General features: G+C 41.9%; 1 protein-coding gene across 5 annotated transcripts in view; it reads right to left on the bottom strand.

The window, feature by feature from the left end:
* Positions 1-5,955: 5,955 nt before the first annotated feature.
* The window catches only part of LOC110985674 (transmembrane protein 26-like), a 34,243-nt gene continuing 12,994 nt past the window's right edge, over positions 5,956-27,204 (bottom strand). For 4 of the 5 annotated variants that reach the window (XM_087136203.1, XM_087136202.1, XM_087136204.1 and 1 more), the window contains 2 exons: positions 11,703-11,874; positions 5,956-10,535 (listed from right to left, as the gene is read on the bottom strand). In XM_087136203.1, the coding sequence (XP_086992329.1) occupies positions 9,570-10,535; positions 11,703-11,874 (1,138 nt within the window). In that variant the 3' untranslated portion in view covers positions 5,956-9,569. Of the gene's footprint in view, positions 10,536-11,702; positions 11,875-22,175; positions 22,303-27,204 lie in introns of those variants that run through there. The other variant, XM_022246859.2, reaches the window with a different exon arrangement.

The raw sequence follows: 27,204 nt of genomic DNA, 5'->3' as shown, positions 1-27,204 counted from the left end.
GTTAATAAGCATCTGAGGATGTGGTTATCTCTTCTGTACTATGTCTTCATCCTTAGATAAAATGAGTATCTACACAAGTCAGATGACACTTCTGGAGCTCCGTAGTAACACACTGTACAAAGGTAAAGGATGAATGTTCTAAACCCTAATTAAAGTTCATGCCAACTTGCGAAACATGTTGATTCCTAGATAAGCGACCAGAAATATGGTTCAAAGTTTAGAATGTTATCAAAACAAATATCAAATTCTTCTAACGAAAAAAAAGAAGATCCTGATATACCGAGCGGAAAGGCATTTGAAATGTTTTTCTACACTGCTCAAATACAATGAATCGGTTAATCACATGCTTCTGCCATGGTGCAGGCACACGTGTGTAGGAACGATTCAGTTGCTCTTCCTAAGTTTATGGTTTTTTACTGATCAAGCCTGGTGAAAAACTCGTCTATTTAAAAATGTCTTTTCAATTTCATGATGCATCTGAAAAAAAAAGATGCAGTATGTGTATAAATGCCCCAAACACAAGTTATTCACGAAGAGGCAGGGCCAGCTGTCTAGTTCCTGTCTACATTATTCAAAATTAGGAATACAGTAGTGAACCGGACACAATTTATCCACCCCTGTTAAAAGTAAATCTCGGTGATTGCTGTTGACCTAAAAACGCCTGTAAAACAAGGCTCCCGCTCTCATTATAACTCATAAACCCCGTAGCATACAAGCAAGTTTAATCGCGGGAGAACGAGACTAGTCGACCTTGTGCTTACCAAGGGCAAGTTAAGAACCAAATTTTCTGGGGGAGCTTCTTTTTCGGAGCCAAAACACATTATGGATTTTCAGTGGGGTGACGCTACATTGTGGTAATTCCGCACACTTTGGGGAGAGAGGAAAATGAAATAAACAAAGAAACAGCCTGTCCATACCCCCCCCCTGAAAAAAATGTTTTGGCTCCCTTGGGGCATGGTCCTCTTTGGCTTTCTTTTGGTAACCCTTTGTTGTCTTTTCTTAGAGGTGGGAAGAAAGAGAATAGAAACTGCCAAAATTGCCTTCTCTCTTTGGATCTGAACAGTGGGGATGGGAGACCAAAGACGGACACAGCCCTAATCCCTCCCTCGAATTCGCTAATTTTGCACGAGAAATCCAGTTCACACTACTGACAGAGTATTTCCAGAGACCTGAGTAAAACCCCCAATAGCATCTCGGGGTTTATTGAAATAGGTCTTCGTGAATGGGGTATTCTAATTACACTGTAAAAACCAACATCCATTCCGCGTCTTGCGTTAATTGTAAACATGTATCCGCGTAAAATTAAACACCTTTTTTGGAAATAAACGCATTTTAGTGTTCAGAAAGTTAAAGCGTTACCACCCGAAAAACGTGTTTTTGTGTCTTGTTATTAACACCCAAAGGTGTCATTGTGTCTATATTTATCAACACATCATCACATATTTGTTTACACGATAAACACCACAGTGTGTTTTGCTTTGGACTATTAACACGACAACACGTTCATAAAGTGTTACCAGGAAGGCATTTAAAAGGATTCAAAACATTAACACTTGTTTTTACAGTGTAAGCAAATTAAAAGAAAAAAATAACCCAAACAAGAAAAAGCCAACATAGAATTAATTTTCAAGTCGGGAAAATGTTCAGCCCCTCAAAAGAAATTTAGGCTAGTAGAGTGCCCTTGTGAAACTGAAGTAAACGATAATGGCTTGGATCAATATTTGCTACATGCTACTTTTACGGAGTCCACGTGAAATAATCTTTGTATGTCAATGTACATTATCCCTAGTCAAAAACAACCTTGCACTCACAAACGTGCTGCAGATAAGACTATCTCTACAAATAACATGGTCAGGTAAAAACAGCAGAAGGTGCACACTTTGGAGAACATGGGTTTTTGTAAATTTATAGTGAGGTTTTGAGGTGCTGAAAGTGGAAGGAATTTAGGAGCTGGAAAATCTTTCTTTCAAAGATATAAGAATAGAGTGAGCTTTTCCATGTTATTCCTGTGTATTTTAGTCATGATTTTTGGCATAAACTTTTGTATATTTTTATTGCCATGTGGTTGAACATGTATCTTGGACGAGAGAGTTTTTGTTCACCCTTCCTATGCCTTAACACATGGTTGGAGCAACTTTAGTTTATGACTAAGGAGTAGGATTAGTGTTGCCTGCTTTCCCAGAAGTGGCCAAGTCCTTTATTTATTGCATCATGATTATTCGTGAGTTCAGCCTATACTTCGTACTTCAATAACCATTTCGTATTCATTGAATAAATAATTACAATAAATAACAACAAGGGATGAAGTAAACTACTCATTAAGAAAGAAAAGAAAAGCAAAAGGAAAAACGATCAAGGACAGAGCAAATAAGAAAGAAAATATAAAGGAAAGATGTGGCTAGAGATTATAATTTATGATACATTTACAACTGTCTGTGGAGCGACATAAAATTGACAGAAAGATTATTTTTTTCAGAATTGTTTGACATCAGTAATTCTTTTGGGTGCATTTTTAAAATGTTGCAGTCACCTAAAGGTATGCATTGGTTTTGAGGTGATTATATAAAATAAATTCTTATCAAACGAGGGTTTCCCTTCGGCGTTTTTTTTTAAAGAGGCACCAGTCAGTACTGGCAAAATTAATGAGATTCGTCAGTGTGAGATGAATGAGCTTCAAATGCTGATTCTAGCATGTCGTTTCTAGCTCTTTAAGTGTAATATTTAATTTTTGAAAAACTTACAAATCTTCCATCCCATACTGCAGACGGCATGATTTCAAGTATATTAACAAAGTGGAAACAGTGAAATGTTTTGCTGGTATACTTGTTCCTTGGGGGTTGTGTATGAAAGGCATTGTTGCATGTCCTCCAATCCCCCGATACATTTCAAATATTGGAGAGGTTTATCACAAGACAAGACAAGCGAGCTGGGTGATATTAATATCTTATAATTATTATTAAATCATCTCCAAATTGCTCCAAATGTGTATACAAATGACCTGGGAAAAATCTCGTCCTGGTGATAATTCAGCATTCATTTGAACTGCTCCTGACTTTTGCACTGAACCGGTGAATCAGGGAAGCTTCCTCGAGTTGACTAAGGTTCAACTTAGGCTCGTCCCACACTTTTGCCTGTTAGATATAGCGCCTATAGCCAGTAAGGTCAGGGTTGACCCTAAAAGCTACTCGCATACACGCATGCAAAGCTTTCAATTTGACATGCAAAACTACCTTAAAGTTATGGTTTATGTCGAAGTCCGACGTAAGCCTACTTGTTGGTGAGGTTCTTCAAGTGCTCCGGTAAGTAGGTATTGTAAATATTGTTCGTAAATAAATTTTGCATGTGGGTCTATTCATTCCAAAACCCTTATCGTGGTCAACAAAACATGATAATAGGGTTTCCAGTGCTGCCCAGAAGTTCCAGAAATGCACAGAAATCAGATGGCAGGCCTTAGGATTGGAGCATGGGTCCCTTCCCTACAACGGTCAACCTTCCTCTGTGCGCCCGACGAAGGGGTATTTCTCTTTGACTTAGACTGGTAACTAGGGTAGTGTCACACCCCTAGAGTTGTCCTACCCTTAGGGACAGACCTTTGGTAGCTTAGACACGAATATATACACACCTGTTGCTGGAAATTTGTTTTGCCTGTACAATATTTACATTCATTTATGAAAGAACACAAAATAAGGCTAATCTCTTACATTAACATTTTTTGATTACAATATAAATGAGGTGATGAGCGCGTCAATGTCCCGCCGCCATGTTGCTTCTGTTTCTTGCGTTGTAGTCGGCTTCTGTGGCCTGTGGCTGACTCGGCAAGTTTCTGCGTCCCGCCGCCATGGTCCAACCCTTCTGTCACCACCGGTCAACCGACTCCCTCTTCTTCTTAACGTAAAACCCTGAAAATTACCACCATATTCCCATGTTTCTGTTTTTTTTTGGCCAAGTTACATTTAACGCAAAATGTTCATTAATAAACTTGAAGTGTTATGAAGTGTGTCAACTCCCAAGATAATTGTTTCAGTGCTGCAACAACCTCAACTCAAATTACTTAGGTCAATTTGGATTGTATGAAATATCTCGGTAAATCTCATTTTCACTGGCTCAATATCTGGTTTTGCAAGGAATAGGCCTAAATGTATAAAATAAATATCCAATATATCATATTTATACATAACTAACTTACAGGCACTGGGCGTTTCCTGGCTTTCCGTTTCTAAGAAGAGTACATGTAGTTTATTCTACTTCCACAATTAGAAGTCACTCATCTCAAGACTAACTCGACTCACGACTACAAGTCATCGAGGCTGGCCGCTGCCCTCTCTTCGGAATCCAGCAATGAACCGATCACACCAACCCCTATCTTTTCTTTTTAAACCCGATGGAAAAAGTGCACTGCCATGCCTTATTCCAAAGAACTCAGAATGTTTTGTGTGCTACCCTTCATAAATATTCATTTTTCAAATTAATGCATAAGTGGCTACATCTACCAATAACAACTCAACTGGCACTCAGCCCATCATTCTGGTAAGGTTGACTGACTTCAGGAATATTTGAGTGTGACGGCTCAGGAAAATAAAATCTTGCGCAGGGGCCTATAATGCCATTAAACTTTTGATAGAAGGCTTTTTTCATATTTGGCTTGCCCACAATGTGTTCATCTCTCAAGTTAGTTCAATGCAGCGGTAGCTTCCTCGATGTCTTCCACCTCGGTGAAGTGACGGGTTCGAATCACACCCCCAGGCCGACACGTGGACTGAGTTTTCTATCTCCACGTGAGTGGGCCTCCTTAGAACATCCGGTCCGCGGTTTTTGTCCTTACAAAACTAAAACTTTCTTAATGTTTCTTCAGGCCTTCTCTCAACGGTGCCCTGTGTACTGTTTTGGGACGCAGATGTCTTTACCAAAAATTGAATTATAAATATGTCCAAGGGAATGAGCTTCTTGGATGGAATCAACTTCACTCTGGCTTTCGTTCCGCCCTGGACATCAAGACTCGCATGATTTAATTAAAATCAAATGCACGACCCAAAACAGAATGGCACACACCCCAGACAGATGTACATTGACAACATTTCAGATGCTTCTATGTTTGTAGACAGAATAAAGTATTTACATCCCCCACGAAAAAGCCAGGTTGACAGCCTGCAACATTTCTCTGTTATTGTGCCAACAGATGTTTAAAGTACCTAGCCTTCAGGAGCTTGTAATCCCTTCTGACACCAAGTTTATTATTAATGTCATTTACGTAATTCTGACAACAAGGATTCCTCAAAAGCGCCCTAGGCGCTGTAGCTCGCAAACCCGAAGAAACCTGAGGAGAGGAGACAGTGAGAAGCATTTACAGTTTTAGGGTTGGGAGGAAAACCCAAGAGGAATATTCTGGGTAAAGGACACGGAATCGGGTAGGGACTGAAAACGTAATCCACATGTGGACCAAGCCGGGAATTGAATTCGGACCGCAGAGGTGGAAGGTGCATGAGGACTAGGCCAACATGACTCCCGAGTTTTCCGAGACAGGTCAGTCAAAACATTTACAGTACTGTTCCCATTGACGTGCTAAACGCACGCGGACCGACAAGTGTACAAAGCCAACTTCAAATGACCGTAACAACAAAAATCAATGCACGGTTAAACTGAAACTTCACAGACGTACTCATGTGGGACGACCAAGTTCTTTGGGGGCGTAAACTGGCCTTTGCAGGTGTTAGAGGGTCCGATAAAGCCTGGCTCTATTAGGGTGGAGCAGCATTGTTGCTATTTGTCCGTGCTCAATTAACTTCGTTTTGTGCGCATTTACGTACGACGCGCGGCGTGTTGAACCAGACTTCGGCATGCAAACATAACGGGGGGGGTAGGGGGTAAACAGTTGGCATTTTGTTCGTGTGTAGTACATGGACGGACGTCGTTGGTAAATGAGACTTAAGACAAGAACAAATAACTTCTAATGGTGAATTTGTATTTTATCCTCTAAATCAATTTATTAGAACAAAGAACACGTTTTTCACTAAAGTTTGAAAGAAGTCAAATGAAGTCATCAAAGCGTGACAGTAATAAACACCTGTTAAAGAACAATCCCCAGCCCGAATTACAAAATTGATACATACAATTAATTCATATCTGACTTTCATTTTTGAATCCTCTACCACTCGACTTCCAATCTTGCATGCATGTATCAAATGGGTCTGCTTGAATGCATAAATGTGAATCTTGCATTTATTGCATTTCTCGCTTTCATTACCTTCAGACCATCTGCCGCTCCTTTCCTTTAGATTCGAATTCTCTTATTTCTCCACTTTTTTAGCATTGCCAAAAATGAAGTAGACTTAACTCATAATGCCTTAGTTGGCTTTGAAATGAATGCCCAGATAGAACAGATACCAAATCTTGAGCCTGCGGTTTTGCCTTTTCCCTGGTGAACCTTGAGTGACTTATGAAGTTTAATTTCAAGCTAGGAAATTTGTCATATCTTTACTTTAAAGAATGTCATCAATTAAAACTGACATCTTCAATAAAGTTCATTCCGTGATGAACACAATCAGTACATCCATTTAAATGTCATAATATAACAATCATTTAAATGTAATAGCATAACAACACTTCCACGTATGCAGTGTTGTAACTTGAAACCCGTGCAGAGGGAAGGTTGGGATGGTCCTAAAATGCCCTGCCGTCCAAAGTTGAAAAGCGTTATGGTACCACATTACACTATAGAGTGCGCTGTTCATGAGGCATAAGGACTCTACGTATATTTCTGAGCTTCACATCGGATGGTACGGGGAAGAAAGTTGCCCCTTTCGACTCTTTTGTTGTTTTACTTTTGTTTTTAATTTCTTTTGTAAGGAATTGAAAGTAGCACACTTAAGAAACAGTACTATAACCTTTCAGGGAGAGTTGAGGATTCTTTTACAAAAGGAAAAAAATGGACAAATATCTTAGTGAGAAAACAGTCGCCTGAGTACACAAGACATTGATGGGTCACCTTGAGCGTACATATGACCCATGCCCTAGCCTTTCTGTTGTTTTCCTTTTCACCACAAAAAGGGTGGGGGTGATTAAATGGCTCAGTCCCCGAGCAGTATAGTTATAGAGTGGTTATGTACAGCACAAAATATTGCATACGTTCCACTAAGCTCTTTCATATTATGCCACAGAATTTTCATCTCCTGAACCTATTTCAGTGGCAAGCTATTTCACAAAAATACACATACTTCTAATTTATTGTACATCACAAATATTTATTATTACTTATAAATAATTTACTCATAAACCAACGAGATCTCAAGTATCATTTTGACTGTGAAAAACGACTGCCTGGTCGAACACGTGGCTCCCATTCTGTATTATTCCGTGTAAGAAAGACAACTGGACTTGGGAGCACCCGATGCGACTGCCCACATTGGCATGATTTCTTACATTCGAAACATCGAAGTTATAAATCATATGTGTTATATATGCCATGCTAATTAGTTAGGTTCAACATCGGTGATGCGTTCAAGTGCACTTCATTCCCTCAAATGAAACACATTTCAAGCTGCAAATTCGGTCAAAATTTGATATAATTTTTCAAAAGTCTATCTAAAACTCTAAGGTACATTCATTTGTTCCCCTAACCCAATACTCCACGCAATTTATTTCAACCGATCTCTCCTTTCCTTATCCTTTGTACTAATAAAAGACCATAAGTAATGCTTCTGAAGCTGTAATACGTAATCCAGGTGTCCATTCTGATGTATTACCGGCACGCCTTGCGCAGCTACAATTTCCTGTTCAAGCGTTATTGTACTTGGGTGATTGGAATGGTTATAAAATTATTAGGAATAGCCTCCAACCTCTCCTGGTGTATGTACAAAATCAAATTGTTGCAAAGTCCCAGTATCAACTGATAAATAAAACTAAATGGTGACACGAAATCCTGGCAATGCGTAGGTTTAGTGGATATTTACCGTATAGCAATACTGTTGATCACATACATGAATAGTTACATTTTGCAGAACATTAAAACAGAAATTATGGAACGTGTGCTCGTTGTTATCTTTAGCAAGAATTCAGCCCAAAGTAGATTCGGTACCTTTGAAATGTATCAAAATGAGGAATGTGCACTAAATCAAACTTGGGCTCGTTTACTGTATTTGGGGCCCACCGCTCACGTGGTTTAATAAGAGATTACATATTCCGCTCCAAGTGGACCACGATGGATATTAATAATGTGCACGTCATAGCGTTTCATTTCAAGTTTTGTCTTTCTATTGCCAACCAAAAATGCGCTTGTGGGACTGATACACAAAGTATGCGTTTTTGATGAAGTCATGGTCAACCTTCCGTTTCGCATCACTGTGCTCATCCATATTACGAATCTCGAATTAGTTGTCTTTTACACTATATGAACGCGTTACAAGCACACGAGGTTACACGTAGGCGGGTCTAAGTGGCCCATCTAGGGGGCAGTTTTTCGTTTCTAAAAAATACTAGTAGGCGATTCCAGAAAAAAATGTTTCACTCCCTTTCCTTCCCAAAGCCTGTATAAAACCCCAAATATACCCTTATAGCCTTCGGGAAGGCAATACAAAGTTAAATAAGGAAATTCTCAAACCCTCCCCCCTAAAAATTTGCTCCTGATCAACCCTTCAACCTAGAGCAGGGACATAACGGGGGGGGGTGCAGGGAGTGCGTCCTCACCCCTCTCCACGCGACTGAAAGGTCTGCTCTTGAGGCAAGAAAAGATGTTGAGCTATAGTAGAACATCACAAGGTCAATCCCTCTTTGGGAGTTCACTTGCACCCCCCAAGACATGGTGCGACCTCATGTATCCGTCGTGTTTCAAAATAAAAAAGCAAAAGATTTACGCTTGGTCCGTTTATTGAGGATTCACACCTCCCACGAAAAGTTACGGACCTGTAAAGAACATTTGATCTAGCCTTGAACTCAGGTCACACGTTCTTACAAAATGTGGATTTCACTGGAACGGGTTTTGAAATCTGAAATTACGATCAACAATTTCCAATGCAATATTTCTTGATTTTTTCGTACAAAGATCTAAGAAACTGTAAATTCTCCTCACTTCATTAAACTGAACATATAAAAAACCGATTTTCACATCCACTGAAAATCGGTATTACGTGTCCTCAAAAGGTCGGTTTTTTATTATCACATCGAAATCTACTTGCTCTCTCTACAATTTATTTCCTTGAAAACAGCAGATGCAGTACAGTCAAAGAAAACAATAACAGAGACACCCAAAGAAAGCAATCAGGCTACGAGCAAAAACTTTTTCACAATATTCTATCACGCAGGTAACATTATTAATTAAAAAGGTTATTGTCAGCAGTATTCATTTCCGTGTGTGAAGTCTGGAATGAGTGGTAGTTTACACAAGCATTAATTAATAGACTATTTTACTCCACGAATACCTAGTTATAAAGTCTCCATAACCACTGAGAAGTGAATAATCACTGTAGAAATAAACACACACACTTGACCTGCTTCTCTGAAGACTGTACAAGGACAATGCACTTTGTAGTCGTGAAATATAATGTTCTTTTGACAACGTGTTATACCCTGCAGTGTCATCACATGTCGTCAAAAGTCACTATTCGAGCGGGCGACGGTGGGTACTTCTGAACAAGTGGTTCCGTGCTGCTGCTGTCGGCAGCTGGGTCGTAGAGGCGATTCGTCGGTTTGTCATTGAGGCGAGGCACGCCGCGGGACTCCTCAGGTCTGGACCTTCCGTTGTTCTTGCTGGTTACTTGTGGTAACTGGGGAACATCAAAGGATTGAAAACCTGCGTCAACATCCAATGGTGGTGAGGCTGGCGTCTTTTCGGAGATGGTTGGAAGCAGTGGTAGGCTTTGCCCTGCATGTGACTCGTGGATGTCTGGCACCTCAAGGTGCCGCGATCGAGGCTTCCGCTGGCGGTGCACGGGAGATATGCTCCCCCGGTCTCTCCGAGAGGTGTACCGAACGATGGTCTGTACCAACACCTGGGGATGGTACCCCGGCTTTTCAATGTAAATGACGAAGAGGCGGTAGACCTGCAGCAGCATGACAAGCATGTTCTTGCAGGTGAAGAAGATCATCATCTGATTGATAGCGTTGAGCTTGATCAGGATGTAGAGCCGCATGGCCAGGAAGGGCCCATCCTGCATGATGATGGTGGTCATCAGGCCCCAGACCTCGGTCTCGCAACACATCAGGGTCACCTTGGGCTTGTCGTCGTCGATGCCAGCCATGCGGGGCTTTCGGGCTTTGGTGGCCGTCAGCCCAAGGGTGAACTGCAGCAGGCTCCAGGTCCAGATGGCCAGGATCCAGAACACCATCTCGTAGTCACAGCGGACCTCCTCCATCTTCAGGCCCTCAGTGGAGAACTCCAGGATGTCTGCGGCAATGCCGATGTAGACCAGCAGAAGTTGGGAGAGCTGGTCCCGGGTCAGGGAGCCTTTGGGTAAAAGCCATCTGCCTACAATAAGAACGAACAGGAGAGTCTGCTGGAGGGCCAGGGACCACATGTGTGATGGTAAGAACAGTGGAATCTCGACCTGAAGATGGAACATAAAGACAATACCGTTGCATATTAAGTCCAGAACGGTATGCGGTCGGGGTAGAAACAGAGAGAGAACTTTTTGTTCCTACATTAGCTAAGATGATCGTTTGGAACACACCTCATGTATGCAAAGTTTCTCGAACCTTTTTGCGGGATACTCTGAGCACACACGCAACCAATTTCTGAATCAATATCCAGTCTTTGAGTGTGAACCGGAAAAACGTCCCACTAAATAAGCCCTTCCTTCTTTGCCGTCGAGAGTGCACTTCAACTTGGGGCTGACAGTTTGCTTGGCAGAGTTTCTGTATGTGCCCACCGACATTTCGTGAGTCTGTACATTCCCCTTTTCTCTTGTCCAGTCGATTTTGCAGTTAGGATGTGCAACCTTAAATTTGACTCTTTGTGATGAATTGGGCTATCAGTGTAAAAGCCTGGCTGGCGAGTCTAATTCTTTCCTCAGTAAAATGTCGAAGTGCGGCCCCACGCCCACGATCCACGCGTCTGTGCCAGGTGCCGTCCAAGCAACGACCAAAAACTTCGGCTGGAAGTTTGGGCACGGTAATTACATGGTCCTCAGAGTGGGGAATCGGTGTGCTAGCTGGTGTAAGGGGCCTTCGGAAAAAATCCGACTGGGAGGACAAGGGGCTTCCTGTTCTAAATGTCTGAGCACTGCTTTGATATGAAATGTTAAATTAACGTGCAGGGCATCGTGTCAGAAGCAAGTTTGTTTTTTCTCGTGTATGTTAGTTTTAATTAGGATGCAATATAGTCAAACGTGCGATATTCGCGTAGCCGGTAACTGGGTGACGGTATCTGAGTTGAGTCTGTGCGATCCACTGCTTATGACCCCAAAGTTTAACCAAGAGCTCCCGACCTTATCAAACCATAAGCTAAAATAATGGATAATAATTATGACTAACCTGTGGTCCAGAATTTTAATTTACGGTAATTACTAATGTTTACAGTGTATTGGTTTGGCACTGACCATGACCCCATTTTGTTGACATGAAGTTGCCCAATTAATCAGCGGGCCGAGAGTATAAACAAACCTCTTGTAAACCTTTGCAAGCTCCAGGTCGCGTTATATAGGTGGATATAAGTAAACCTGCCGGTTGTGGGCTGGCTCCACCCTTAACGTTATAAGTGCAGTTGATTTACTCACTCCGGGTAAGCCAGTCAGAGGGGTTCCGTTGACGTAGATGGACTCGGACTCCAGACAGATGTCTTGGCCAGCTGCCCGCGACTGCTCGATGCGCTCCTCCATAAGCTGCAGCTCAAGGATCCAGATGGCAGGCACGGTAGACACGAGATACACCATCACACTGGGACAGAACCTGCAGTGCAAACGGATAGAATCACACGGCACAACACACAATGTTAGAGTTTGCAGTTTCAAATGAGAACCATCGGATGAAAGACCCTGCTTCGTGTTTGTCACTCACGCGTCTAAGTTTTAAGAAACATAATTCTTTGGAAGATTATTGTTGAGGTTCTCTCGGTACTAATGAGAAACAGTCAGATACAATATTGTTTTATATTAATGAATACCAACTTCTGCTACGGGACTGTGCTGCAACTCACAGTTTACTCCAAAATTTGTGTTTCGCAATTAAACACAGCCTTGCAGTTTAAAAACATATTAGAAAGCTGAACACTTCGTGTCCAGTTCCCGAACATGAATGCCCAGTTGATATCGACCATCCATTAACACTCTAAACATATTCAGCATGTAAACATGTTTAAAAATCTTGTAAAAGCAAGGAAATGTCTCAAAATATCACTTGACAAATTGCATCCCATTCACTGCCAATGGTTACGTCAGTACTTTTGGAGTCTTAATAATAAATAGAGCACTTGAGAACTCCTTAGGTTGCCCGACCACAACGTGGAATTGAAGCACGAATCGCCTAACAGCTCTCTCGCCAAAACGCGGTTTAAAAAAAGGTGTCTTCATTGGACTCTTTCAACAGAGAGAAGAAAACAGCGTCTCATTTTTTTAATGGACTAATGGACGTTACCTCACCCCCTAAAACTGGAAGGCTGTAACGTGGACGTAATACACAGTTCCAATGGGCCAAAGACTGGTTTCCGCACTCAACGGTGGCGCTCGCCAAGCAAATCACGTGTACCACTATCTGGTATCCAGAATGTCCAGCTTACATGGGGGGGGTTCAAGACTAACCTTGCCCTCAAGCGCAAGATGTGAGCAAATGGGAGCTTTTTGTCTTGTCTAACCCTATAAGGTTATTGTGATAAGCAGAAACATAGGTTATCTATGCTATCTTGATGACCTGACGAATAATCTTGTCAGAATAACCACTGACGTGCAATCAAGGTACAGGAACACCGTCAGCCTTGCTAGCGCCACGCGGCTTTATGTTACATATTTTCGAGTCCATTTGGCCGCAGGACTGTTTCATTTAGATCTCAGAACCCACACCAAGAAATCACCAGAAAAGCCAACGAACTGCAGGTTGCGATGATACGCTTATAAGATATAGCAAAGAAAAACAAAAAATCACGATAAACATGCCTTCAATTCAAGACAGAACAAGACAAATTCCTTTATAACCAAAGACCGATACTTTCAGAAAAAAACAGGGTTTTGTTGTTCATTTTTCTTTTTTTTAATGTTTTTAAAATTTAGAAGCAACTTCTGCCACAAGTAACTTGGAAAACATCTTAGATCACTGTAAAAACTGTTGGCAACGCTAAACTGCCCAGATGCATATTGGTCATTTTTAGTTTGTCATTTTCCAACAGATTTACCCGACAATTGGAAAGGTCGTGACCAGACCTTGGAAAGTTATATTTACATCAAAATATGGCAAAAGTTGGTCACAAAATGCCCAGTTTTACAGTATATATCAATAACAATTATGCGGGCGTGCCTTTACCCTGTATAGAAATTTTCCAGGTCACTTGCGACGAATATCATGCACATTACTAATTCCATCGTTGTGTCTACTTGATTTTCGATGCCTTCAATCTTCCAGTTGCTAAAGGTGCCACAGGCAAAACAACTACGGGTGAGATTTCGATTGGTGGCGGTGCGGAAGGACGTGACAGAGATCAAGTTGCCGAATAAGACATCTAACATTCAAGATGTCTTGAGACAACTTAGAACATCGAACATTCCTTAATTGTGCAGATCTCCCACGTTGGCCGGCCGGGAAAACGCTGCAGAAGCCCCGGTGCCATAAAAGGCAAACACGATATGAATCGACCCTAATCATGTTATAATGAGAATTTCAAAGTGACTTGAATTGAAACTGTCATTGTACGCCGTAGGCCGGCAGCAGATTAAAGGCGTTATTTTCCCTTTTTTAGCTTCCATATTTGTCTCAGAGAATCAATTTGCGCTGGCGAAGCCCGAGGACTGCCGACGAATTGTATATGAAAACGCAAGCATCAGTAAATTGATTATATTGACCTCCAATGCATCATTTGAAAACTCTCTATTCGCTTTTATTTTTGTCTTGTGGTGTGGTCGGCCCATAGAGGCCAAAGGACCCTTTGGAGTGGTCAGAGGGACATTTGCTGTTATTGCGTGGTATTTCTTTTTATGCAATGCCTGCATAAATTCCCGTGATCGTGTATCGTTAATCACATGTCTTATATTATTCGTTCTTATCGGTAACCATTGAATAGAACTTTATTTCATTTGACCGGTTTGCGCCCCCATTCAAAGAGGACAATAATGCAGAGACGGAAACCAGTCTAGCATTGCACGGTGTTACGTAGTGAGTAGTGCTTCAGATACGAAACTTTTCGCAAAATGAGAGACGTTAATACGTCAGCAGAAGATGATTTATGCAATAATAATATTATTGTTATTATTGAATAATTTCATGAGGTGACAGATGAAATGTTCGATTCTACCAGGCGAAATAATGTTATAGAATTCAAGTTGCACAAGGTTTTCATTAGTGCAATGCTGGAAACCTTTTGTGCCAATCACACAGTGTTATAAAATGTCTCGGAAATACTTATTTCTGCACTGATTTCCCATGTAGTGTTCTAACACAGCGTATGGCTTGAGTAAAACAACTGAGGGCCTTGTGGCAAAGCTTGCTTTGACATACCTGCATGTTTACGTAAATTTGTAAGAAAATTACCAGCGGATGAGGCAGATTATGCCTGGCACATTTTACAGACATTGTCGTACCAACATCTTACATCTCATGTTTCCTTTCGTCTGTGCGTGTGGATCGGACGGTTCAACATTAATTTGTTTGAAAAAGAAACACATATGTGACTGGCATGTCGGAGCCCGGCCCGGGAACGCCGGCGCCGCCCGTATATCGCGTGGGGATAACTCAAATACTTGCAGGATGAGCAATTAATTAGGCGGTGTGTTCACGGTACCGGTATAACTCTAACGCCACCTGCAAAATGCAATATGAAAACAAATGACATTGAATGTTCATAGGTCGGGCAAAATGCAACTCATCTCTTCCAAATAATAAGGCCTACTGTAATGAGATCAAACCCGATTTCTGACGTTAGAAAACGTTACCATTTTCTTTTTATGAAACAAGCGAAGGGTTGGTACAATCGGCTAACCAGATGGTATACGGCTGTTTCTCCTGCAAGGGTGTTAATTCCCATTACTGAGTCGCCAAGCGATACTGTAGTATATAAGAACAACACATTTTCTAAGTAGTATTTTCACAACTATGAACAAGTTTATGTTGTTTTATGATGTTGAGAAGTGGTCTTTAGGAGGAAGTGACTACTTTCATCTGTAAGTTTTATAAATTTAGTATTTCCAAAGATTTATCACCCCTTAAGTCGGGGAGATGTTAATTTGCAATTGTGGGTTTTGCCCTTAGACATAAATATTCAAAACACTGTACGTTCAGTTTTCCCAAGGGTTATTTAAAACTTAGTTCATTTCTCATTAACAAATGAAACTTCTCAATTTCAAAGTTGTTTCTGCATGAAGCTGACTGCACAGGACGTAAGGAAACAAATATGTCAAGAATTATCAACCTATATGGGGCCTATTTTTTCATTTATGCACCAAAATAGTTTGTTTATTCCACGAAGCACCGAAGAAATTCAACGTCTTCAAATTAGTTGCGATCAAGATCTCAGATTGGTAAGATACTGGTCAAAACATAAAGCCATTGAACCACGCAACTGCACACCAACCCTCTTGTGCACAGTTCCACACACCTTTTTGTGTTCATTATATGCGTGAAGGTCTGAACATGTCACTGTTGAGGTCGGGTGCACTTCTCTACTGACATCCAAGCGCCTTAAGGTACTAGTTTACCCCATATAGATTATAATATATTTTTAATTGATCTTGAGGCAAACACTTGGTGCAGAAGGATTGTTTATTACTTCGCATCTTGCCCCTCAATTCAACTCTACAAATGAGCAAGCTATCAAGGGAGTGGTAAGTGGTCCAAGTTCGGATTCGACTATGAAAATCCAGCGTACTCAGCACAGTGCATCCGGGGGGAAATACGTCCCGAAAGCAAGAAGAATGACAGTACTCTCTGCGTGGAATAGATTAATATCCCCATGGGGATATGCTTTTATACACCGTTTTAACACAAAAATTACAGCGGACAAACGGATAGGGTTGGGGAAGTGTCAAAAATATGGATGGTCTTGACGGCATTTCCAGGACATAGACTGAACTAGGCATGACCGTGCAGCTAAAACAGAATCAAGGGACCGATCTCCCTTGGTTAGGCCGGCTAATTTTACTCATTTTCTCACGCACTTTTCTTTTCCGCACTCGAGGCCAATACCTGCAAGTATTCAAGTTCATTTCGTTAAAAAAGGTCTCTTTACAACATACGCCACAGGCACTGGCATTTCTACACTGAGTCTTAGTGGTCTACCAGGACCGCAAAGGTCAGGTCAGCTGTGAGGGGTCTTTCATTTCTGTGTCTGCGCATTAGTGACGCATCCAGGTACCGAGTCCAGAAGACGCAAAACAGGATATCTTTTCTCTACCAACGATTTTTTTAATCCGAAAAATAAAATTCCCCGAAAGGAGCCAGTACCTTTTTTAAGTGGTGACTCTTTCAATCCCCCAAAAAGGCGAAAACTGGCAAATCGTCTCCAAGAGGCAACTTGCCACACTCCCACCCCCCAACACACGCCACTGCTGACGATGTCATAAAGACATGTCACGTTACCTCCAAGAGAAACAGACCGCGTGTACTTGACTGCATCGCAAATCCAATGTTGGTGCCCATACCCATTTTACATAATTTCCTGCACAGGATTTGACCATCGTCGAAGTGTAGGTTTGTGCGAATCAATATTTGCGCCGTTTGCCCTATATATAATATATCTAGTTGCACTTTTCAATTGGGCTCGCCAGTTTAAATATTTGAAGGGCTGCGTAAACTCATTGCCTTTGGGCAGTTCATTACATCAGCAATGTATAACGTGTGGTCGAATGAGCATTTAGCCTACAGGAGTCCGGTTCTTTAAAATTGGAATGCATACAGGGTGTTCCAAGTAAAAAAAAAAAAAAAAAAAAAAAAAAAAAAAGCTGATGGAAAGATGCGGGACTGGCGTTTTTAACCTGAATGAAGTTACACCATTGTTGGTAATTAAAAAAAAGATTCCAAAAGGAAGAATTACTCCATAAATGTTGGCTGTGTTGATCAACACCATTCGAATTTGGGCATTGTGTGATTTTTTTGTGGTTTAGGCCTACGTGTTTTTTTTCCTTTTGTGTCTTTGTAGTTTGTAAATTGTGAGTGCCAACTGCCAAGACTAGGAATAAAAGCCGGGCTCACTGCCTGTCTGCGACCCTCCTGAAAGCGGTAAGCGTTAACACCATGAACCCGAACTGTACAGTGGTTCATAGTCTGTGCTCAGTCTTTAGAAATTACACAGAAGTTTGAATTGATTTCATGATGTGTGAAAGATAATATGTCTCCAGTCTCTGCAACATATTCCCCACTAGATACAGAGATCGAGTTTGATCTTTCGTCCTGTCCTCTCGTCATAGGAACACTGGATCCAAAAAAAAAAAAAAGGAAGAAAAAGAAAAAAAAAAAGAACTTTAGGGCCTTTTGATACATAACACAAATGCATTTCCTCCCACCATAGGCAAAGAAAACAACAAGCTTTATTTTATTTCATTTCTTGGTAGTGAAGTGCCGCTCGTGAGTTACAGTGTAAACCTTTCTTTTAGGGTCCAGTCCAATACATGTATTTAAAGCCCCACCGAAATCAGTTTAACATCAGCATTGTTAAGGGCCCAACTACATGTATAACAACATCCCCGAGGTTTCTGAAAGACAAATCAAATTATTGTCAGGTCCGTAATCTTCTAAATTATTTGCAATTTGTATGCGTTAACCAATGGCATTTTAAATTATTCCCACAAAACAAAATCACCCCTGCAAAGTGATTTTTCCGGAGTCAGCTTGCAGCCATTTTTCAAGTAGCAACCCTCAACCTTCTCGGGCACTTAGGACCATTTTTCAGCCGTATTTTTAGCCATTCTGCTGTCAGATGAAAGTCCAAAGACCCAAGGTGTTGATTCCGGCAAAGATTGACACAATCCCACTGTTTGGGGGACCAACAATCTCCTGTTTCAAAAGATACTCTGTGTGTGTGTGTGTGGGGGGGCTTTTAATAGTAACGAGATGCCCAGAAATTCTCACTTGAATTAGAGGACGGCACCCTTTAGAGAAGAAGTTTCGCTATAGATTGATTTATAGATTGATGATTTCTACCCGGCATAGGGCCTCCATGGATCATGGTAGTTAGCTTCCCACAATAAAGGGACCGGTAGCTAGTTGCGGTTTAACGTATGCGATTAGCCCTGTCAATTTGGATGCTCAGTATTTAAGTTTTTGTCAGGCCAAAAGCAATGCCTTAACATGAAATGGATTTAGTGCGGGGGCGAATAAAAAAGGTACCTATCCTTGCTAAGCCTCTGTTGATCACAGAGTGGCATTTTATTTTCCAATAATTATCATCGATAAATCATTTTACGGCAATTTATTTCAAATCAGTGGTTATTGTGTTAAAAGTTTATGGTGAAGTTATTTTCTGTAACGAAGAAGAAAAATCAAACTATGCTATCAGTTCCTGCTTGAGTTGTGCATTGAGCGTGCATCGTTTCCTCGTTTACATCTACCCAGCAGGATTCTGCCGGATTCATTACCTGCTACCGGTCAGGAGGACTTTTGTAAAAGACGTCTGGAGATTGTCTTCGGGACGGAAACCAGTCTACCCACAATGCCTTGTGCTCACATAAAGGGTGCACACCACTAATTCAAGTGAAAATTTCTTACCAGCTCATTAGCATTAAAAATGCCCCCACAGTATATTTTGAAAAAGGAGATTGTGGTGAGATTGTTTAAATGGCTGCCAGGATAAACTCCCTTGGGTCTTTGAGCTTTCATATGAGAGCAGAATGGCTAAAAACTAAGGTTTAAAAATGGTCGTAAGTCACGGTGCCCGAGAAAGTTCAGGGTTGCCAGTGCCACTTGAAAAATGGCTGCCATCGGAAAAATCACTTTTTGGGGGGGGTGATTTTGTTTTGTGGGAATAATTCAAAATGTAATTGGTTAACTCACAAAAAATTGAAAAGAAATAGAAAGATTAGGGACTAGACAATGATTTCATTTGTGTTTCTGAAATCTCAGGGATGTTGGCGTGCATGTCATTGGGCCCTGAAAAGTGCTGGTTTTACACCTTTTTTCAATAGGGCTTGAATTAGTGGACTGTACCCTATAACAATTTCGTGAAAGGCGTCCGCGGCCTTGGAATACGATAGGGTGATGGATGCGAGCAAATACACTCAGTAACACAGCGCGATTTCAATTAGACCGTCGGGATTAGACTCGCTCGCATGAATGTACCTCTAGACTCAAATTTCATTGAGCAGATAATGGAGAGCTGTTGCCTGGATACCGCTTTTGACGTTTATTGTTTTTGTAAAATGTTTTGATAAGGTAAAGACAGAGAGTATGGGCGTACGTGTTGGTGTTGTATCATTTCTAGAATATTGGGTGTTACGCCTGACCCCGAGATCCGGGCTCTGGTGTCATTGGCAGTAGCGGCGCCACGTCGTGTCATGTGGGTGCAAATACACCAAACGAAAAGCCGCTTGTACCAACGTTTGCACCCACAAAAATTTTGTCACATGTTACGACAGGGCAATCAACCCTTTCGTTTACGACTCCGCATCATAAATCCAGGAAAATTGAAGGGTCATTTGCACTCACGCGATTCTGCCTTGCTCCACACTTGCATCTACAGCAACAGAGGTCTGGCGCTGCCATTGGTCGCCAGGCACCCTCGGTGGCGTAAATTTGTGCCAGAACTTGGGGGATGGGGTGGGGAATTATGTGTGTGAGGGTGGCTTGCCCGGCCATGAAGATATGAAAAGCGGGGGGGGGGGGGGTGCTGACACAATATGACACTATATAGTACCTAATGAATTTCGATTTAGCCTCTGTAGGAGGTAGAAGAATCGAAAAGTGGAAGATTGATTTTTTTTTTATTATTACATGAAATACTTCAGCAGGGCAAGCTGATACTCTGAGGCTCCGTCTCAGTCAACACAGCAAGCACCGAAGTAGCAAGTCAATTTGGATTAGTTCACATTTACAGAGTAGAACAGTAAGCCTATATTTCAAGAAAGATACAAACATTCACATACATGTGAATACCGCAAGCCTGCGTTGTCAATGGCACAAGTTTAGGTACAATTTCTCAAGAAATACAGAAGAGAACGCTCTATGGGGCTTGGATTTTTTTCTCACTCCTCACCGAGTCGTATTTCGCACCATTTAATTTATGGCAAGCAAGTAATGAGCAGTTTCGGAAGAGAACAATATAGGCCTATCCGTCACCCCAAATCAATTCCTGCTCCCAGGTGACACAAATGAAACTGATACTGATTACACTTGCCTCAGTCGCTTCTTATGTCACCTCACAAGGTACATAACATCAAATTTTGATTATCTGTTATGAGAAAAATGACTCAAGCTTTTGAGCATCTTCGATTAATCTAAAGCAGCATATGCACCTCTCACTTTTTTCTCCAACACTTTTCTTAATCATTTCCCCTCAATGGATTCAGGATCAGGCAGCTCATAGCAAGTATTGTGCTCAAATCCTGCCACTGTAAGAGAAAAATTGTCAGGCAAATGTTTAAGTCTTCGGCTTTTGGTTGACAAAGTTAGGAAGCAACAAAGTATTTCGTCAGGATTTTTAATCACGCAGAGTTTGATGTTGGCCTCTCCTCAGGTTTTTCCGCTCGAATATTTTACCAAAGAGTAATACATTTACGGTACCTCTAAACCAAACTGGGACAAGAATGGGAACACTCAATTATTTCTATACTTTCTTGCCTCTATCAATATTTCAAAGTAACCAGTGAAGAAAATAATTTGAGATTAATTCCAACTTAACATTTCACCTCCATCCTCCAAGCTTAGAGTTTGAAGCTTGTCAACGAAGAAAGCTGTCAACTAAAACGTTGAAGGAAAAGTCGAAAAGAGTCGCGTAAGGACGCCTCCACTTACAGAGAATTCGAGAAATGCAGATGTAGGTTTCCTGTGGTAAAAGATCATTGGTGAACACTCGCCCCGATTTCGCCTCTATACTAGCTACTCACTTTCGGTGTGAATAGCGTGAGGTTTCACTCGAATAACGTGCAATATTTCGCCCGCGTGGGCTTCACGATACATTCCACTGCATTCGTTATAAAGCTACACTGTAACGATGTGTAAAATCATCAAACACATCGTTGTAAACCCGGGAGGCGTGTCTGATTTGTAAAACTAGCTTACGACACCGATGTTTATGATCGAGTGGTTATTGGACGGAAGGAATGAGGGGTGCATCGACATTGTTCAGTGAAAGAAAACATTTCAAATGCTGGTTTCGCTGGTTGGCGAGGGGAGTCCACCATCAAAAAACTATATAAGAAATACTGCGCCACTTATTCACCTTTTGACCAGCCTTGCTAACCATAAAAGGGTCGGGTGGACCCCCCCCCCCTGGCGTTTTCACCGATATTACCACAATGCACTTTTCATCATGCGTCGCCAGTTGGAGTTTCCAGTAATATCTGGTGGTCATTTTGACATCAAATGTTAAAACCGGTGTAACGGTCTCATATTCCGGCGTGCTCGGATTTCCGCGTAGCACGCGAACACTGCCGAGTGATTCCAACTGCGACCCGAACGTATGCGCAGTGAATCCCGTTGTGGTTCACTTTATCGGTGTGCTGAGTTCCTACATAACATGATCACGGTATGTAGGAGTTCGTGCGGACATCCGGGCGCCTCCGTCAAAGTGGTTTTCGCAGACAGTTCGTTACAGTCATGGCGTCTATATACAGTCAAGTTTGAAGGATACATGTACAAGTACAATATCACAAAACAAACGGTATCTGTGCAGTGGGTCGTATACTTCTGCGATTACGAAATCGGCAGAGAGGAGCATTAGGTCCCAGGCATGGACCAAAGTCGGGCAAGGGGCAGATGGACTGACTTGTGACTATCTGGCTCAATAAATTCCAGTAATGACATCGCCATTTGTAAAAGCTCATGCTCTTTGCCTGTTGCCATTCTGTCAAAGTAATTCAGCATATACGTATTGTGTTTACAGGAAATACTGAAAAATATACCTCCTGGTGAGCCTGAGATGCGTACGTAGAATATGTGGATCAAACAACCTTTCCATACAGTCTCCTCTGTATATTCGATCCCTCGTATTTACCCCTGGACCGCACCAAATGCGGAACCAGACGCCGAGCGTACATACGTGTGTGACTGGATAAAACAGCACACACTGAAAAAAAAAACAAACAGTGGGCACGTTGCGGCAATGTGCTTATTTATCCGGTGCGTTCTTCCGGAAATCCGAGCACGCCGGAAAAATGAGACCGTTACACCAGGCGTGGTTTTTTTTCTGAGTCAACTCTGCTGCAAATGTTTATTTTCTAAAGACGTGCTCAATGCACACGTTCCAACCGGCTGGAAGCAGTGATCTTTAAATACCGTAGCAACAAAACCCTGAGCGAGAATAAAGTGAAACGTCAAATATGTACTTAAAATGAGACTTTTACATGCATGCCAGCTCTCAGAAAGATCAAGCGTAGGAAAGCCAAGTTCTGAGGGTGCAGAATAATTTCCCCATCACCGTGATCTGCAAAATTATTTCGACTCTGGTTTAACTAATCATTCCCTGAAAAAAAATACAGTGCGGTTTCTTCGAAAATATTTCTCACCACGACTCAGAAGAGATGTTTGTAATAATATCAAGGATTGATTCGTCATGTTTCAGGCTTCACAGCGTGTGGATGAATGGAAATTAAAAGTATGGCTGTTGTATTTCGTCAGGCGAGACGCGTCGTGCCAATGATTGAAAAGGAACTTCGCGATAGTTGCTGCTAATCACAGTCATATTTCAGAAATGAAAGACCAAATAATGGCAAACAGATAAACGAATCAAGCTGGAAACGACTCTGTCTTGAAGCTCTGCTATTCAAAGGCGTTAATATGTTCCGACCGTCATGGAAAGGTCACGGAAAAAGCGAAAACACAATCCTTGTTAAGAAAAGCGTGCGTAACGCATGTATACGTCTGAGTGTTGTTATTGCCGCAGGAGGACGCCATGATCCTCATCATCAATTTGGTCAGCGCGAAAACTGACAATGATTTGCCAGCCATTCCAGGTTATAACGTAGGAAGTAACATACTGACCCATCTCTTTACGAGAGAACCAAATTTAAGTGTGTGAGTGGAGAGGGGCGGGACCTTTCTTTAGGGGGCAACAAACTTTGGAATTTTTTCATGTAACCTTAATTTTCTGAGGGGTTTACGCTACATTTGGACTCTTTTTACACGCGCGTGTGGAAGAATGGGAAATGAAAAAGGCAGATTTTCCCCTCGTTTCTCTCTTTTTTCTAAGTACTTTGAGGTTTTTTTTGGGGGGGGGGAGGATTATCCACATCCCCCGCTCCCAATCCGCACTCGGATTTACGCCCAAGTTGCTCTCTCTCCGGTAATGCTCAAACGGAATTGTTTATACTCTTGTCCCTTTCGTTCATTATTTTCAATGTGTCTTCCATGTTATAAGAAAATATTTCCCTGATACATATTACGCAGAAAGGAACGAGAAGGTTTATTATAATCACTGCAAATTGTTAACTCACACTTTGAAAAAGATTCATTAATCGAAACGTTCAAAGCTAAATCCACTTAAGCTTCCAGCTCACCTCTAGAAGTTCCTTTAGAGTTCCTTTTTTTTAATAGTTTCTCCTTTTTTGGGGGGGGGGCACTTTCGACCCGTTTTCACTTGGCAGCAACCGTCCCATTGGTGGCAATAAACTGCGCGTGCGCGCATTCATTTGTCACTCGCTTGTCACGGGCTGCGCTGAATACGAAAGTCTTTCTATTTGATGAAAAGTTTGGAAATTTGGAATGAGCAGTTTGGGTGATCGCCATGCCCTAGTTGCAAACAGTCCCCACCAGCCTCTCTCCTGTTTGACAGTTGTTCATCAAGGGAGACCGGGATTGCATACGAGTAAGTTGAAGCGCAATTGTAACTAGAGTCTGCAGACAATAAAGCCCACACTGTTCCTTTGATGTTCACTTTGCAAATCAACAAGGAAACAATACAAACACATGTACGACAGCTAAAACACTCAGTGCAGACATTCGTTTTTCCAATTTCAATCCATGGATACAGTTCCCAAAGCACCTGTCACTTTTCTCAAAATTAGAAAGAAAGATAAAGACTTACAGACGGTCCTGTGAGATCGAATCTCGGTTCAATCCTGGCAGCAGAAATTTCTACTTAATATGAAATGAATGACAGCAAATAACACAAGTGTACTGATGCGCAGCTATCTGCATAAACAAGTCTTGCCATGTTATTGAAAGACGTCAACAGGCACTAGACGTTCACCTTTTTAGTAGTCCCTGAACAAAATTAAACGAATCCAGTGAGATGTAAGAAGTTGCAGGACCGCCGATCAGATGTTAAAACACGGCAGAACGTTTTTATTTAGTGACAAAGTGTAATCATTTAGATTGTTCGCATTGCATACAAAATAATGAGCATGCATCAATTTCGCTGATGGCCGGCCCTTCTTACGAGTGAAGACACCAAGTTTAGTCTCGCCTCGCCTTTCCGTCAGTAAAAAAGGAGACCATGGGAGCGCACCTTATAGTTGAACCCCGTCCGATGACTTCTGCCACGCTGCACAGTTATGCAAATTTGTGACGTCTTCGATACGACAAGAGTGCAAGATGAACTTAGCTTTATGCAAGCCTCCCAACGAACTGTTTCTGTGAGATGAACTGTAAATGCGTGCATCGTCGAACCATCCTTTTTAAAACAGTGATTCGATTTTCCCACTTCACACGGAGTAACCAGAGCGAGCTCTGATCTGGAACAAACCGGACACGACAGCATGGTGGAATTCACCTTGATTCGGACTGAACAAAAAAGATATGCTCTCGCATCGCGCATCAAGCCTAATAGCGAAAAAGCAGTACCCATAGCATTCGGGAAAGTCCATAACAACTGTTTCATGTAGGAAAGATAATTAAAGATAAAAGGAAGTTTTGTCAGGGGGATACAATTGCGCAAATAAAACTACAGTATGTAAAACTTTTTTACGGGTACGTCGGTCAAGGAAACTAACAGGTTCACATGCAATCTGGTTCACAGGAACTATTGATTAAGGTCAAGGGGAAAAGCAGCAGTTGTCAGAAATCCAGGAACACTATAGAAAGTCTTTGGTTGGATAACAGACGCGGGAACATTCTAAGTAAGGTTGACCTATTTAGCAAGGGATGTTGAATGAGGGGGTTGCTTGTTAAATAAATGAAATAAATGTCACTCGCTCATTTACATGCACAAACAGGTCCGGATCCCCGGGACTGGGTCTCGCCTGGGTCTGCTTGTTCAAGTGGCGTAAGTCTAAAGGTTGCACCCACCCCCCGAAAAATTTTACTCTGTAGGGGGCTGGTTTGCTTGTTTGGTGAAGAGCGGAACAACGTGATTTGAAGGCTTCAACAACGGCGACAAATACAGTAATCCCGCCCCCAGCGCGAAAAAAAAATCGCACCCGGTAGGCCTAAATAATCCTAAATCCTCTCCGCACAATGTGCAAAGAAGGAACTACTTTTCCATCCGCGGTCCACACCCGCTGCCCTTCTCGCCGAAAACAGAATTCGACGCAAAGGAGCTGGTTTAGCTCTGAACTCACCCAGCGAGGTTTCCTTTGCAGTAAAGGTCAACATTTTATAGTCAAGAGAGCAGAAATCGATTTTGCAAGCGAGGTTTTACCAATTTACAAGATTAAAAAGATGCCGAACTCCCTCCCACACGAATGTCATTTATTAGATTGTTTGGATCATAGTAGACGTCACTGCTTGAAGGGGCAAACGATTATGTGCAGTTTATCTTGACGATATTTTTGCGGTCTGATATTTTTGTCGAATACTAGGGGGGCCTATATTGCGACTGGTCTGGAGTAGTCGAGGTCTTAAGCAAGGGCAGAAAGTTTTGACGAATCTTTAACTTGTCAAGAGGCAGTTTGGAACAAAAATGCACTGTCAGGAAAGAAAAGAAAAACAAGAAAAATAGCACTGTAAATGTCGGACGCTTGTTTGGATGATTGTCAATATCTCACCTCCATACAGCATTTCTTAACATTTATTTATATTAGTGAAATTTTGTTTAGAGTGACCGTGGGTCCCAGGGGACAGGTTGCACCTTGTGCTTTGTGCATGTAAAAGCTCGCTTGTTTTCATCCTAACGGTCCGCTAGTGGTGTGAAATGGTCATGTGCAGCACTGCTGTCAACACCCGGTATTACCAGTCCTGTACTGTATATACATTCTGCTTTATCAGACGACGAAGTACTGTAGTGTCGTGTGTTTGATCATAGAGTTACATAGCTCTATGGTTTGATACAGTATACGTTAATCCAGAAATGGGCCGGATGCTGCGAACTCAGAAAGCGCGAGGAGGTGGACATATCCTCTGATGTTGAGGCAGGGAACGTTGGACATGTCATTAGCATTAGTTTTTGCCCTATGACTACTTTACTTTGGGCGCATATTATAATGTTATGATAGGTACAGATTTCGCTCTATTCATTTCTGGACTGTGCACAAGGTTCATATCACCAATCGCCTCCAGTCAAAAAGGAAGCAATACACAGTATATTACTCAATCAACGATAGTCTAAAGTAATGTTTTCTGTTTTCTTTCCTTTACTGGGGGAAGATAACACAATCCCAGCTGCAATCATCCTAGACGAGTTTCCTGGGTCCCCTCTTCAAATCGTTGCAACCGGCTGTGTTTGCATTTCCCGCAAAATCGCAAGACTGCTCCCCGACAAAACCCAAGCTCTGCGTATCGAGAATGTGAAGCCCGACTGCAAAGCCATCTACCGCAAGGTATGCTGCCATCTGAGCGATTCCACGTGTGTACAGGACCGGGCGACGTTTCAGCTTTTCCCGGCTATCGTCGACCGCGCGCAAATAAACTAATATGATGCGCTCCACCGAACCATTCACTGCGTTTCGTCATTGCTCCTTACGGGCGCTTTTTTGGCGGAAGATTGGCTATTGATGAACTATGCACGCACTCCTCGATGACGGCAGGTTGAAGCAGGTCCAATCCCGGAAAACAGGA

This window comes from Acanthaster planci, linkage group LG04 (assembly GCF_054643075.1).
Source record: "Acanthaster planci isolate LZ-2023a linkage group LG04, COTS_SCS, whole genome shotgun sequence".
Taxonomy (NCBI): Eukaryota; Metazoa; Echinodermata; class Asteroidea; order Valvatida; family Acanthasteridae; genus Acanthaster; species Acanthaster planci.
Note: the sequence above shows the minus strand (reverse complement) of the source record. Positions and strands in the feature narration are given on the sequence as shown.